This window comes from Palaemon carinicauda, chromosome 2 (genome assembly GCF_036898095.1).
Source record: "Palaemon carinicauda isolate YSFRI2023 chromosome 2, ASM3689809v2, whole genome shotgun sequence".
Taxonomy (NCBI): Eukaryota; Metazoa; Arthropoda; class Malacostraca; order Decapoda; family Palaemonidae; genus Palaemon; species Palaemon carinicauda.
In genome coordinates, this window is record NC_090726.1 from 195,463,318 (window position 1) to 195,480,035 (window position 16,718).

General features: G+C 33.8%; 1 protein-coding gene across 1 annotated transcript in view; it reads right to left on the reverse strand.

The window, feature by feature from the left end:
• Positions 1-12,817: 12,817 nt before the first annotated feature.
• Positions 12,818-16,718, reverse strand: part of LOC137622802 (uncharacterized) — a 15,217-nt gene continuing 11,316 nt past the window's right edge. The window contains exons 4-5 of the mRNA XM_068353394.1: positions 15,793-15,915; positions 12,818-15,124 (exon numbers count right to left, since the gene is read on the reverse strand). Coding sequence (XP_068209495.1) covers positions 14,598-15,124; positions 15,793-15,915 — 650 coding nt within the window. The 3' untranslated portion in view covers positions 12,818-14,597. The remainder of the gene's footprint in view (positions 15,125-15,792; positions 15,916-16,718) is intronic.

The window sequence follows — 16,718 nt, forward strand, 5'->3', positions numbered from 1 at the left end:
CAAAAATCTATATCAGCACATAGATTCTCTCTCTCTCTCTCTCTCTCTCTCTCTCTCTCTCTCTCTCTCTCTCTCTCTCTCTCTCTCTCTCTCTCTCTCTCTCTCTATATATATATATATATATATAGGCCTATATATATATATATATATATATATATATATATATATATATATATATATATATTAGCTAATAATAATAACAATAATGATAATAATAATAATAATAATAATAATAATAATATTATATTAATAGTGACAATTATAATAATAATAATGATAATGATGATAATAGTAAATATAATAGTAATAATAATAATAATAATAATGGTAATAATAATATTAATGATGATACTATTAATAACAATAATAATAATAATAACAATGATGATGATGACAATAATAATAGTAATAATGATGATAATAATAATAATGATAGAAATAATAATAATAATAATAATAATAATAATAATAATAATAATAATAATAATAGTAATAATAATAATAACAATAATAATAATAATTGATGATGCTTATAAGTGAAAGAATAAGAAATTGAAACTGTGGAGAAGCTACTGAAAGTTAAGAGAGTTTTATAAGCCACAATGTTACCTGGATTATAAGGAAAATCATTAATTTAATAATTGACTCTATTTTTCCTCCATTAACTTCTCTGTCCTACGAGGGCAGCCATTCAAACTTCAAACGATCGAAATAATTGACTATTCTAAAAATATTTTGCAATTTTTCTCCTCCTTTGATTTTTTTTTTTTGGGGGGGGGAAATTCATTAAAGAAATATTTTTATTATAAAATCATTGTTGACCATAGATCAAAAAGATATATACTATTTTTTATTTGTATATTAAATTTTTTTATAACTTAATTCGTTGACGGTTTTTGAAATTCATTAAAAAAAAATATTAAATCATTGCTACCCAAAGTTTAAAAAAATATAGATTTTTTTTATTTGTATATTAATTTTTTTCATAACTTAATTCATTGAAGGTAATGGACCTATATTATATCTTTATTAGTGTATGCAACCCGTCATAAATGACGTTTAAATATTTAAATAGATATACATACTCACAGATTCTTCTCCCGACCTGAGAAATGAGGAGAGACCAAGTAGTCATACGTTTCACAATGCTGCTGAACGTAACAGGAAGAAGTATACACACACACAGACACACACACACACACACACACACACATATATATATATATATATATATATATATATATATATATATATATATATATATATATATATATATATATATACAGTATGGCCAGACCCTTGCTCTTTATCATATAGGCCTTATTGCCTTATACTATGGGTTCCCCCAGGTCCCTCAGTGTGAGGCACCTCGTATATCCACCAGTGAGTTGCTAATGCATCTTCCGGTGTATTTTGCATCTTGGAGTCTTGGAAGTCTGGAGAGAGAGAGAGAGAGAGAGAGAGAGAGAGAGAGAGAGAGAGAGAGAGAGAGAGAGAGAGAGAGAGAGAGAGAGAGAGAGAGAGCTTTTTTCTTCCAAATAGTGCGACTCCTAATTGAATCTAAATGTGAACCTTCGGTTGTAATGTTTTTTTAGCCCCAAAAACCTCTTTTGGAAGAATCCGATCTTTTAGGGAAGCTCAGTTTGCAGAGATGTTTCCAAATTGGGTGAAGGAAATTTGAACTTTTATGAGGCTATTTATTTTGTCTCGGGTGATCATGAAAAGGTTTTTTTTTTCTTTTTTTAATACAGATTTTTTCATAGTTTTATTTTTGTGGGTTTGTAATAATTCTTTTTATTGTTTTGTTTTATATTGGAAGAAATCAGTGTTTAATCATGCTGAGTTTAACCTTGATTTATAATCGTGTGTGTGTACATATATATATATATATATATATATATATATATATATATATATATATATATATATACACGTGCATATATATATATATATATATATATATATATATGTGTGTGTGTATATATATATATATATATATATATATATATATATATATATATATATGCGTGCATATATATATATATATATATATATATATATATATATATATATATATATGTATATATATATATATATATATATATATATATATATATATATATATATATATATATATATATATATATACGTGTGTGTGTGTGTATGTCCGTTTGTATATATATATATATATATATATATATATATATATATATATATATATATATATATATATATATATATGTGTGTGTGTGTGTATGTATGTATGTATATACATACTTCACATACCCTTTTAAAACGGTAAATTCCTGGCAAAATCAAATCAATCAAACTTCCACATAATTATATCAAAATCATCTTTCAGTTTTTTATTACTATTAACTTTTGTACTTTCTTTTTTTGTTGAAAATTACTATATTGTTTTTCTTTTTCTCCTTTTCCTTTATTTCTATCATCTCCCGCCCTAACTTCCTCCCTAACTTCTTCTCTTGTCAGCTGACCCGTTCCTATCATATCATTATCCACTAAGGCTCATTTGTTGTTTATTAATGTGATCGTAAAGACTTTTGGGCTCTCCGAGCACTTGATATTCCGCCATTTCCTCACGAGTTACGAGGTGAAAGTTTATCATCAAAATTGTGTGATTTAAAAGGGTTTTGCCCTTTTTAACATTTTAATAATTTTATCTTTTTTTCGATAATTAATTATGAAAAACAAATTTAAGTGCTATTTTTTTTGTAACACAAAAAAATAGTAAAACTTTACATAAATAGTGGTAGAAAGAGGATTCAAGTTAAAAAAAAGTGTTGGGTCAAGTTTAATGATGAGAATCATCAAAAATATTAGGTGGTCAAACAGCTAAATTATTTTTGAATACATCTGTATTCATTAAAAAAAACTTACATGGCTTTGGCCGCATATTAATATAATTTCTTTAAGTATTTTCTACGCCTTAGATTCTCATATTTCACTCTCAAAACCTGCAAAATCTACAGATTATTGCTGAAGATATGCACTAATTCAGTTCAAGACCTCAACTATGTTAAAAGTAACCAAATCCAAGAAGACTCCACAGACTCCTCCTGTTATATTCCTTAATGTGTAGGAATATTAAAGCGGCAAAGTCGACAGTATTTGTTTCATGCCAGTATTCATTTGCTGTACTAAGATAGGTTAATACAATGGTATTATTATTATTATTATCATTTTCATTATTACAAGCTAAGCTATAATCCCAGTGGCCCGATAAGGGAAAATAGCCCAGTGATGAAAGGAAGCAAGGAAATAAACAGGCTGTGAGACAAGTAATGAACAATTGGAATACAGTATTTTAAGAACAATGAAAGTATATATACATTAAAAACAAGAAAAAAATAAACGTATAGCCTGAAATGACAATACTTTTGTCTCTACGATGCAATAAAAGAAATAAATAAACTATAAGAAAAGTAATGAACAAATAAAATAAAATATTTTAGGAATAGAGGTATTAGTTTAGCCAGGGCACCAGCCACCCATTGAGATACTACCGCTAGAGAGCTATAGGGGTCTTTGACTGGCCAGACATTGAATCCTTCTCTCGGGTTACGGTTCATTTTCCCTTTGCCTACCCATACACCGAGTAGTCTGGCCTATTCTTTACATATTCTCTTCTGGCCTCATACACCTGCGACACTGAGATTACCTAACAATTCTTCTTCACTCAACGGGTTAACTACTGCACTGTAATTGTTCAATGGCCACTTTCCTCTTGGTAAGGGTAGAAAGGACTCTTTATATATGGTAAGCAGCTCTTCTAGGAGAAGGACACTCCAAAATCAAACCATTGTTCTTTAGTCTTGGGTAGTACCATAGCCTCTGTACCATGGCCTTCCACTGTCTTGGGTTAGAGTTCTCTTGCTTGAGGGTAAACTCGGGCACACTATCCAGTTTTTCTTCCTCTTATTTTGTTAAAGTTCTAATAGTTCATTTAGGAAATATTTATTGTAATGTTAAAGTTGTTATAATATTCCACTTTTCCTTGTTTCCTTTCCTCACTGAGCTATTTTCCCCGTTGGAGCCCAGGGGATTACAGCATCCTGCTTTTCCAACTAGGGTTGCAGCTTAGTAAATAATAATAATAATAATAATAATAATAATAATAATAATAAAAATAATAATAATAGGGTTGTGGTGGCTGATATGGTAACATCCCTGACAGGTGATCGTCAGACTATTGTTCGAGTCCCGTTCAAACTCATTAGTTACTTTGGTCACTGCAACCTCACCATCCTTGTCGGCTAAGGAGGGTTGGTTTAGGTCTCTCTGCTGAGTCACCAGCAACTATCTTGGGTGGAGAGGGGCTTGTGCGCTGATCGTATATGTGGTCAGTCTCTAGGGCATTGTCCTGCTTGATAGGGCAGTGTCACTGTCCCTTGCCTCTGCCATTCATGAGCAGCCTTTAAACCCTTAAACAGTAACGAAACTAAAATAGATGATTCATATATATGGTCAGTCTCTAGGGCATTGTCCTGCTTGATAGGGCAGTGTCACTGTTCCTTGCCCTATCAAGCAGGACAATGCCCTAGAGACTGACCATATATACGATCAGCGCACAAGCCCCTCTCCACCCAAGATAGTTGCTGGTGACTCAGCAGAGAGACCTAAACCAACCCTCCTTAGCCGACAAGGATGGTGATGTTGCAGTGACCAAAGTAACTAATGAGTTTGAACGGGACTCGAACATTAGTCTGACGATCACCTGTCAGGGATGTTACCATATCAGCCACCACAACCCTATTATTATTATTTTTATTATTATTATTATTATTATTATTATTTACTAAGCTGCAATCCTAGTTGGAAAAGCAGGATGCTGTAATCCCCTGGGCTCCAACGGGGAAAATAGCTCAGTGAGGAAAGGAAACAAGGAAAAGTGGAATATTATAACAACTTTAACATTACAATAAATATTTCCTAAATGAACTATAAGAACTTTAACAAAATAAGAGGAAGAAAAATTGGATAGTGTGCCCGAGTTTACCCTCAAGAAAGAGAACTCTAACCCAAGACAGTGGAAGGCCATGGTACAGAGGCTATGGCACTACCCAAGACTAAAGAACAATGGTTTGATTTTGGAGTGTCCTTCTCCTAGAAGAGATGCTTACCATAGCTAAAGAGTTTTCTACCCTTACCAAGAGGAAAGTGGCCATTGAACAATTACAGTGCAGTAGTTAACCCGTTGAGTGAAGAAGAATTGTTAGGTAATCTCAGTGTCGCAAGTGTATGAGGCCAGAAGAGAATATGTAAAGAATAGGCCAGACTACTCGGTGTATGGGTAGGCAATGGGAAAATGAACCGTAACCCGAGAGAAGGATTCAATGTCTGGCCAGTCAAAGACCCCTATAGCTCTCTAGCGGTAGTATCTCAATGGGTGGCTGGTGCCCTGGCCAAACTAATACTTCTATTCCTAAAATATTTTATTTTATTTGTTCATTACTTCTCTTATAGTTTATTTATATCTTTTATTGCATCGTAGAGACAAAAGTACTGTCATTTCAGGCTATACGTTTATTTTTTTTCTTGTTTTTAATGTATATATACTTTTATTGTTCTTAAAATACTGTATTCCAATTGTTCATTACTTGTCTCACAGCCTGTTTATTTCCTTGCTTCCTTTCATCACTGGGCTATTTTCCCTTATCGGGCCACTGGGATTATAGCTTAGCTTGTAATAATGATAATAATGAAAATAATAATAATAATAATCATGATAATAATAATAATACCATTGTATTACCCTATCTTAGTACAGCACATGAATACTGGCATGAAACAAATACTGTCGACTTTGCCGCTTTAATATTCCTACACATTAAGGAATATAACAGGAGGAGTCTGTGGAGTCTTCTTGGATTTGGTTACTTTTAACATAGTTGAGGTCTTGAACTGAATTAGTGCATATCTTCAGCAATAATCTGTAGATTTTGCAGGTTTTGAGAGTAAAATATGAGAATCTAAGGCGTAGAAAATACTTAAAGAAATTATATTAATATGCGGCCAAAGCCATGTAAGTTTTTTATAATGAATACAGATGTATTCAAAAATAATTTAGCTGTTTGACCACCTAATATTTTTGATGATTGTCTCATCATTAAACTTGACCCAACACTTTTTTTTAACTTGAATCCTCTTTCTACCACTATTTATGTAAAATTTTACTATTGTTCTGTGTTACAAAAAAATAGCACTTAAATTTGTTTTTCATAATTAATTATCGAAAAAAAGATAAAATTATTAAAATGTTAAAAAGGGCAAAACCATTTTAAATCACATAATTTTGATGATAAACTTTCACCTCGTAACTCGTGAGGAAATGGCGGAATATCAAGTGCTCGGAGAGCCCAAAAGTCTTTACGATCACATTAATAAACAACAAATGAGCCTTAGTGGATAATGATATGATAGGAACGGGTCAGCTGACAAGAGAAGAAGTTAGGGAGGAAGTTAGGGCGGGAGATGATAGAAATAAAGGAAAAGGAGAAAAAGAAAAACAATATAGTAATTTTCAACAAAAAAAAAAGAAAGTAAAAAAGTTGATAGTAATGAAAAACTGAAAGATGATTTTGATATAATTATGTGGAAGTTTGATTAATTTGATTTTGCCAGGAATTTACTGGTTTAAAAGGATATATATATATATATATATATATATATATATATATATATATATATATATATATATATATATATATATAGCCTATATATATACATATATATATATATATTTATTTATATACACACACACATATATATATGTATATATAGATATATATATATATATATATATATATATATATATATATATATATATATATATATATATATATATATATATATATATATGCACGTGCCTAAGCCCAAAAAACGGATTTTGAGCATAGTGAAAAATCTATTTTTGGGTGAAAGAGCCATGTCGTCCTGATGGACCCATCCTCCTTTGGTTAAAGGGTGTTTATCCCTCCCTATGGTACTGTATCTGTAATAAATACTTTAAAAGCTACAGAAGAATGTTTGGTGGCGCCGCTTAGCGGCGGAAGCCCGAACTATTTACAGTACATTAGGAGAGTCGAGTGTTTACCTCGCTAACGACTCTCCTATTTTTCTTGCCACATTCCCTCTCGTAATGAAAGGCTATTTGGGGTGTAAATAGCTATGAGACGTATCAAGATATGTCCTTACGCGATATCCCTTGGAGAGATTTAAGGGATACTCGCTCCAGGTGTTAGAATTCTGGGTACCTTCGGTAAATTCTCTGGGATATATCACTGTAGTCACATATAACTTAGGAAGTTACCAACGAAGGAACTTCCATCAGGACGACATGGCTCTTTCACCCAAAAATAGATTTTTCACTAAGCTCAAAATCCGTTGTATAGGCTACTTGGTGTATGTGCATCAAGTGTCCTTCTAGATTCTCTTGTTGTATTGAGTGAAAGGATTTTTTTTCTCTAATGCTCGATCCCAAGACCGAAAATAGAAATAGGATGTGGCCGGATTTATTAGATTATAAAATTCGGAATTACTAAGGCCGGGAGCACACTAGCGACTCTGTGGCGCCACAAAGCCACAGCATCATGTGGCGGGGATGTGGTCTCCCATAGGTTTCCATTGTAATGGTTTTCGCCTCCCGCCTTTTCTTATATGGGGAGTCTGTATTTGTCAGCCGTGAAGGTAACACTTCATAATATAAATAAGTCCATTCAGGAATAAATAGTTGATTGGCTATCATCGGTATTTATTTGGCTCCTGAATTAAGTTACCAAAACTGTGAGAAAGAAAATTTGCAAATACTTCTTGAAATATCTTTAAACATCAAAAGTTTTGTTGATAGTATGTAAATAAATTAATACATGACATTACATCTCGCAGGTGGTAAATATTCATATTCTAAATTGCCTTTGTTGATGAAAAAAAAAAAACAATAGTTTTTTAGGTAGAACTCATAAACATTGGGGAAATTATGTCGTACTTAGAAGCAGAGTATCCTTCGGGTAGACTATTTCATGTGACGTCACATGGAGGAGACATTTGGTCTAGAAAACGGGAAATATTATTGCGAGCTTCATTTACTGAAAGAATTATTATTCCCAATTTTGATATATTTATTTATGATTATTACATAAATGTCATATTATAGAAAGGAACATATTTATTTATAATTATTACACAAATATTTATTTTTTATAAAAAGGAACCTGTATTAGAAAAGATTAGCATCATCAGTCAGGTTGTAGGCCTACTACATTGCTTACCATTTTCTTTAAATATCGCCTACCCCCCCCCAAAAAAAAAAAATTTAATAAATAAAAAAATCGAAGTAATCATATATATGTTCCGCGCTATGTTGGAATCTGCGCCGATTCCGAATCGGGTTGCGCGATGGTAGAATTCTTACTTTGTGCAGCAAAGTTGAAATGCAGTGTTGGGTTCCCGCCGGTGTTGACGGCTATATAAAGCACAAGCAGACGACATTAACGTTAAGTGCTTGTCTGTCACGACCTTCTGCCAAGATGCTAACAAGTGTTCAATTGCCAGTTAAGAATTATTATTATCTAGTCTAGGACTAACTAATAACTGAGTAATTTGCCAAACTTTCTAATTCATTCTTTGATTTGACTTGGTGACGATTTAAACCCTGAAAGAAGTAAAACTAGAATAGATTATTCACTGGCAAAATCAAACATGGATCTACACCATGAACATATGACTGCTGAATTAGTATTTGTGTGTTAGTTACATAGTAATTTATAGCAGTAGATAGTTGAAGTTTGCATGAATGGTGGATATATGAATTGAGGTGTCCATTACAGAGAGGTTGTACTGTATGTGCATGATCAGAGTGTTCTTGTATGTTTGCTGTAATGTGATGGATGTTTGTTGGTTTGTAGCGACTACTTGCATTACATTTAATGTGAGAAACTGCCAGCAGATTGTATATCCTTTCTTGACTTCCCAACATCAAGATGTGGTTATTATTGCAACAAAAAATTATTTGTAATTTATGACAATTGATAGTGTGTTAAAGGTGCTTTGAATCATTATAAAATTAACATACACACTGTTTAAAAAATATCAAATGCATAAAAAATGATATTAGTTGAGTAACTATAACAGCCTCCCCATTGTTTGTGAATTAGAGGCTGACATTCAACAATTTTAAGTGGCCTAAACACAGTGACAGATAGGGGTGGCAATTCCATACTACAATAACAAACGCCTTAGAAACAAATTAAACACACGTAATAACCTGACTTTACATAATGGCCTGATCACTGCATATACGACGAGGAGATCACCCCATAGAACCTAATACTGTTAACACACCTATTGCCATATAAGGTAAACGAGTCAGTCGGCGTATTTACGTGAATCTGTTTCACTCCACAGCAACCAAAATACGATTCCAACTTGGTCGCGCGATCTGGGAATCTTCACATTGCGCAGCGCCAAGTGAGAATATTCCAACACGGTGCAGATTCTGAGATGGGTCGCATTATTATTATTATTATTATTATTATTATTATTACTTGCTAAGCTACAACAATAGCTGAAAAACCAGGATGCTATGATAATAATAATAATAATAATAATAATAATAATAATAATAATAATGATAATAATAAGTGTGATGGAGTTTTTTTGCGTTTTGTTTGCTATAAAAAAAAATTTTCTCGTCTTAGACATTAGTTTTCCTTGCATGGAATACTATACGCATCAATACGAGATCTGTGCACTTTTTATACTTCTCTCTCTCTCTCTCTCTCTCTCTCTCTCTCTCTCTCTCTCTCTCTCTCTCTCTCTCTCTCTCTCTCAGCGTCGTATTGCAATTGTAGACTTTGCCAGAGTTGCATCTTAGCGCCGATTTCCATCTTCTTCTATTCCTCCTCCACTTGGGATCTGTTGTTCAGTTTGTCTGAATGTTGTTGTTGTTGCATTGCAAGTTCCCCCGTTGCACGTGAGCGCTGATTGGTCTCCTAGGTCCCAGTGCTTTGTGCCACTTTAGTTTAAATTCATAGATGTCTTTCGATCCTGTTGGCTTCTAGCCTTTTTCTGTGAATCTTAGAGAGAGAGAGAGAGAGAGAGAGAGAGAGAGAGAGAGAGAGAGAGAGAGAGAGAGAGAGAGAGAGAGACTTAGGTTTTTCCTTACCGATAATTTTATAATTCTAAGCATATTTAGTTAATCTTTAGCCAATTTTGATGTCTTATTTAGCCAAACTACAACTAAAACCCAAATCCAGCATTTCAAAGGGCTGACCTTGACCTTTTGACCTCTGGTGACCTCTAATAATAAAATAATTAATTATTATTATATCAAATAAATCTACTGATCAATAGCATCATTTTGGTATATAGTTCGTTATGCTAGGCCCACTGTGAGAGGAGCTGCAGCCAATTTACTTTGCCCTATCACCATATTTTGCCGAATAATGAAAAGTCCGTTTTCGGACAAAAGAGGTTAATAAAATCCACACCCACCACTGCCCAACTTAAAGATACCCATTTTTGGATGTCCCATGGTAGACCCTTTCCAAATATACCCACTAGAATTTTGGTCATCTCCGGTAAATAAATGGGGACTAGCTCTCACTCTAAGTAGACTACCTGCTGTTTATTCTCCGTTGAATAAAATAACAAGCCTTGCTCGACTAATGAGGTTTATTTACGTAGTTTCTTCTATTTTAAGGTTTGATAAAAACAAATTATAAGATTTGGTAGATTATCAGATTTTAGAAACATTTATTTTTCTGGTGAAGTTTCAAAATATCTTTACTTGCTATCGAACTGACGACCAAAACTGAAAAGTATTCTCAGGCGCCTTTAACACAAAGGGCCTCGGTTAGATTTCGCCAGTCGTCTCTATCTTGAGCTTTTAAATCAATACTTGTCCATTCATCATTTACTTCACGCTTCATAGTCCTCAGTCATGTAGGCCTGGGTCTTCCAACTCTTCTAGTACCTTGTGAAGCCTAATAATTTCAATAATTGAAAGTTTGGCAAAGTAACCTTTCTTGGGGAGTGCGAAGAACTTGCCTAGAAATTATAAGCTACGCTACAAGACTAGTTGGAAAAGGAGAATGCTATAAGCCTAAGGGCTCCAACGGTGAAAAATAGTCTAATGAGGAAAGGAAATAGGGAAATAAATAAACTAAAGGAGAAACTATGAACCTTTAAAATATTTTAAGAACAGTAATAACATTAAAACATAAACTGTAAAGCTTTAAAAAAATAAGAGGAAGAGAAACAAGATAGAATTGCGTGCCTGAGTATACCCTCAAGCCAGAGAACTCAAACCCAAGACAGTGAAAGACCTTGGTACAGAGGTTATGTACTAAGACTTGGCATGGTTTGGTTCAATTGAACTGCACGAACCATTAGCTGTTGTGAATAAACCATTCTTGGTTTTTTGTGATCGAATTACTGCTTTTAAGTTAGCTCGCTTACCTGTCAAATTTTTGTCAGAGGGTTAATACATTGTTAATTAAGAAATATACACATTATTATTATTATTATTATTATTATTATTATTATTATTATTATTATTATTTTGAAAGGGCTGATAATTTTGATACTTTTTTTCAAGGAATGGTGAAATATGACATGAAAATAATGAGAATTCAGAAAACTATAGACTCAGCTAGGGAAAGTTGGAGATCATGAAATAAAAGGTTCTTTGAGAATATCATTATCATCATTTTTAATTGCTAAGTTACAATTCCAGTTGGAAAAGCAGAATGCTATAAGCCCAAGGGCTCCAATAGGGAAAATAGCCCAGTGAGGAAAGGAAACAATGAAAAATAAAATACTGGAAGGTTGGATATCATGAAATAAAAGGTCTCTGAGAATATTATTATTATCATTATTAATTGCTAAGCAACAACTCTAGTTGGTAAAGCTCCAACAGGGAAAATAACCTAGTGAGGAAAGGAAACAAGGAAAAATAAAACATTTTAAGGACAGTAACATTAAAATGAAAAGTATTTTTGATTTTTGACTCAAATGCATATTATAATACTCCGGAGAATTAAAATCAAAAGCAGTTTACAATAGCTATCTTATTTTAAACCTTAGTGCTACTCCTGGGGCAAAATACTAGTTATAGAATACACAAAACCATAAGGAGTAAGTGATAAACAACAGTTGAACGCTATGTCAACGTTTTGATGAAAAAAAAAAAAAAAACAAAGAATATCAGTCACTAAAGTTTATAAGAATGATCTTTTTGTTATAGACTGCATTCTTTAGAGTTGTAACGATTAAAGTTTATTTATGTACACACACAAACATACCTGTATTGTGTAGTTTATATACACGTGTATAACTGTACTGTGTGTATATATATATACACGTGTATAACTATATTGTGTATATGTATATATATATATATATATATATATATATATATATATATATATATATATATATATATATATATATATATGTGTGTGTGTGTGTGTGTGTATGCATATATATATATATATATATATATATATATATATATATATATATATATATATATATACATATATATATATATATATATATATATATATATATATATATATATATATATATATGTGTGTGTGTGTGTGTGTATGCATATATATATATATATATATATATATATATATATATATATATATATATATATATATATATATATATATATATATATATATATATATATGTATATATATATATATATATATATATATATATATATATATATATATATATGTATATATATATATATATATATATATATATATATATATATATATATATATATATATATCCCATTTCTGTTATAACCATTATCCTCTAAAAGGAAAGGATGGCAGGAGACTTCTGATGCCCATATAAATCCTGAAGGGACTTATCCGGAGCTTATTTCCGGGGACTAGCAATCATAGTCCCATGTCCACTTTCTTGCCCAAAGCAATTTCTGTTACCCATTTTCAGCTGGATGATATTGAAGGAGATATAATTGAACCACTTATAATCACGTTCTCTTTTCCCTATTCTCTGCCTGAAATGTCAATCCACATTTTGAAGCAACAAGCTGACGTTTATATTCAGTTCAAACTGTAATAGCAATGAACACTCACACTTCTGTTACTTACTGGTATCCTATTGATAACCTCGGCCCATCCGGGTAACTGAGCAGTCACGTGACTTCCCGCACGTGGCGCAGTGAAAACAAACCACACTTTAACGTGGTGCTGCATGAACGGTCGTCTGTTAAAGCTAAATTATTCGCCATTATGCCTTCATCATGTGTTATTTTCAATTGCAAGAATCACAATATGATGCAAGGAAAGATGTTGCATTTTTACAAGTTCCCCAGTCGTAGCAGAAGCCCGGATAGGAGGGATAAGTGGCTTGCAGCATGCCAGCAAATGAATCCAAATGGACACAAATGGTCCCCACTAAAGAGTCGGGTTATTTGTAGTGAACACTTTATCTCAGGTATTTATGAAATTTAATATATTTTAATATAATTTAACATTCTGGTGGTTGGTGTTCCAACAGTATGAGACTATTGGTGTTCATTATGAATTTATATTAAATTGCCAAAATACAGGTAAACCCAACATGACTGAGAAAGAATACCCAGACTACATTCCATGCATACTGCCTTTCAAGAAAGACAGCTATGCCAAAGCCAAACGACAACTTGAGAGGTATGAGCGAAATGACAAGAGAAGGCGATTGGTTTATGAGTCCAGCAGTAATACACTTCACACTTGTGTGCTGTAAACAGTTCAAAATAATTATTGTTTATCATCATTTTTAACTTGCAAGTGTCGCTAGAAGTTAGAACAGTTGTATTTTATATCCTATTACTCACCTGAAGCATTTAACTTTATATTGTAACGTGTTTTAGCAGCTCCATACAAAAAATTAACGTAATCGTAAGCCATTGCTCTGGTTTGTTTTCACTTCGCTTGATTCCCGCGGTAGCGGTCACGTGATCGATGACGTCAGCCCGCGGTTATGAATTGGAAACGTTCCTGTCTCATAAGCTATGTGTCACGAGTTCGAACCACGCTCGAGTTCAATAGTTTTTAGTAGTGTTTTCATGTAAGCTAGTGATAGAGGGTTCGAGAAGCCTCTATGACTACCTGCAAAGTCCTCAACAGCCATCCCTGGTCCTAGCTCATGGAGAGGTGGCTTGGCCACTGATCATATGTATATTTGGACAGTCTCCAGGGCATTGTCCTGTCTCTTGCCTATGCCATTCATGAAGGACATATAAACCGTTAAAGGGGCGTCTGATTACCGCCTACTATGACCTAAGAAAGGTGCACTTTAGGAAGCCAATCTATACGATAAGAAGTAGTAAATGTAGTAGCAAAGTTACAATCTAAGATGTCTATGGAATATTAGAATAGACACTCACACTTCACCTGACGTCATCATTCACATAATTACCATCCTAATAAATTCCATCTGTAATAAGCGTCAGCTAGACATCTGGTTTGCATAGAGCCTCGGACTTCACATGAATGGGCATGAGAATGGCAGTAGCCCTATCTTTAACTCTTTTAAGCCAATCTTTAGTATTTCAAGTCTAGATTATTCACATACATAGGTTTGTTGCTGGGAATCACGTTGGAAATGTTTTCATATATGATGTCTGAGTTTTCGCTCGTGCTTTTTGGGATCTCATACCAACCATTGCAACTAGGGGTGTTTAGATGGTTCCCTTCCATGGATTGGTTGCTCCTGGTCGTGTATGAAGCGTTCTCGTAAATACAATCACTGTGCCATCCTGGTTCGTATGATGGGTTCTCGTAAATATCATCCGCTGTCTCCTTGTACTGGTCACTCTCCCGTCTTGGTTCGGTAATTCTGACGTGCCATCCTGGTTCATTTGATATGTTCTCGTAAATATCATCCATTGTCTCCTTGTACTGGTCACTCTTCTGTCTTGGTTCGGTCATTCTGAGGTGCCATCCTGGTTCGTTTGAAGGGTTCTCGTAAATATCATCCGCTGTCTCCTTGAACTGGTCACTCTCCTGTCTTGGTTCGGTCATTCTGACGTTCTGCATATCCATCGGCGAGTTCATCTTGGTCACTTTACCTGGAAATTGTGAATTATATTACTAAAGGAATAGCATTTTCTTTGTTATAACATTAATCAAATCTGGACGAAATTGATATCAGCATAGCCAATGCCTAAAAACCAACAACTTTAATATCAAGTGATTGGAAAAGCAAGTGTAACTGATTTCAGTATAGGGGATAAATTCAAATTCAAATTAGTCCTTTCCAACACATTCTTCAGCTTTTGCTTTTAACCTTCCTGCTGATATTCTGGGCACCATTTTTGATGCACGACTGATTAAGCTTATTGTTCTATATTCTGAAGACTTTATTATTTCAGGTTTCTTAGGGAAGGCAATCATATTTTCGTGATCATCTTGCCACAAACCATTCTTATAAATAATCTGGCAGGCTGCCAGCCAGGGACGTTTCAAATAGGTCACGCATACTATACTCAATTTTTTTTAATGAGGTGCATTTGAACTGGCTCGCAGCTGTGCCCTTTTAACTAGGAAAAGTTTCCTGCTATCTGAATGGTTAGAATTATCTTGTCCAACCAATCATCGATCAAGAACTTTTCCGAGCTAAAAGGGCACCCCCGCTAGTCGGTGCAATTCTGCCTCACTAAGAAGAATTGACTTTTTTATAGTAATTATAATCTCTTATACATGAGTATTTGCTGAGGGCAATGCAGGATCTTCCTACCTCTTAAGGCTCTGATGGTGCGTTTCAAGTGGAGCACGCAAATGACCAGAGACAGCGTGGCTATAACGAAGAAGATGGCAGCACCTCCCACACCAAGCGTGGCGATCTTCCAAATCTGCTGGGCTGTGTAGAATATGATTTGATATGCAAACAGAATGGAATTACAACAGGATTGTACATGGCAGGGTGTTGGCACAAAAAAAAAAAAAAAAAAAAAAAAAAAAAAAAAGAGCTATGGGGTCTCCCCCAATCTTTCTACTTCCCACTTTACTTCACTTCAACACTTTTTCCTCCAAATCCTTCCAAAATCCTAATTCTCCTCCCCCCCTCCCCTAATATCTAATCCCCTATACTTTAGCTCTGAGTTAATAGGGGCCTAAATGAGTAAATAAGGGCCTATATGAGTTAAAAGGAGCCTAATTGAGTCAATAGGGGTTGCTGTGGCCTAATTGGTAACGTCTCTGCCTGGTGTTTGCCAGTCGGGAGTTCGAGTCCTGCTCAGACTTGTTAGTGCTATTAGTGTCTGCAACCTTACCATCCTTGTGAACTAAGGTTGGGAGTTTGGGGTAGCCTATAGGTCTATCTGCTGAGTCATCAGCAGCCACTGCCTGGTCCTCCCTGGTCCTAGCTTAGATGGAGAGGAGGCTTGGGTGCTGATCATACAATATATGGTCAGTCTCTAGGGCATTGTCCTGATTGCTAGGGCAATGTCACTGTCCCTTTCCTCTGCCATTCATGAGCGATCTTTAAACCTTTAAACATTCTAAATGAGCTGTAGCTGTAACAGGATTGAAAACTAATAGGTATTAGATATCAAACTGAAATTTACATGACTTAATACCGTATGATATTCCAATAACCCTTTGGAGCTACTGGACGCATTTTACGCCCAGTTAATACCAGTTTTTTATTTCTTTCTTTTTAGC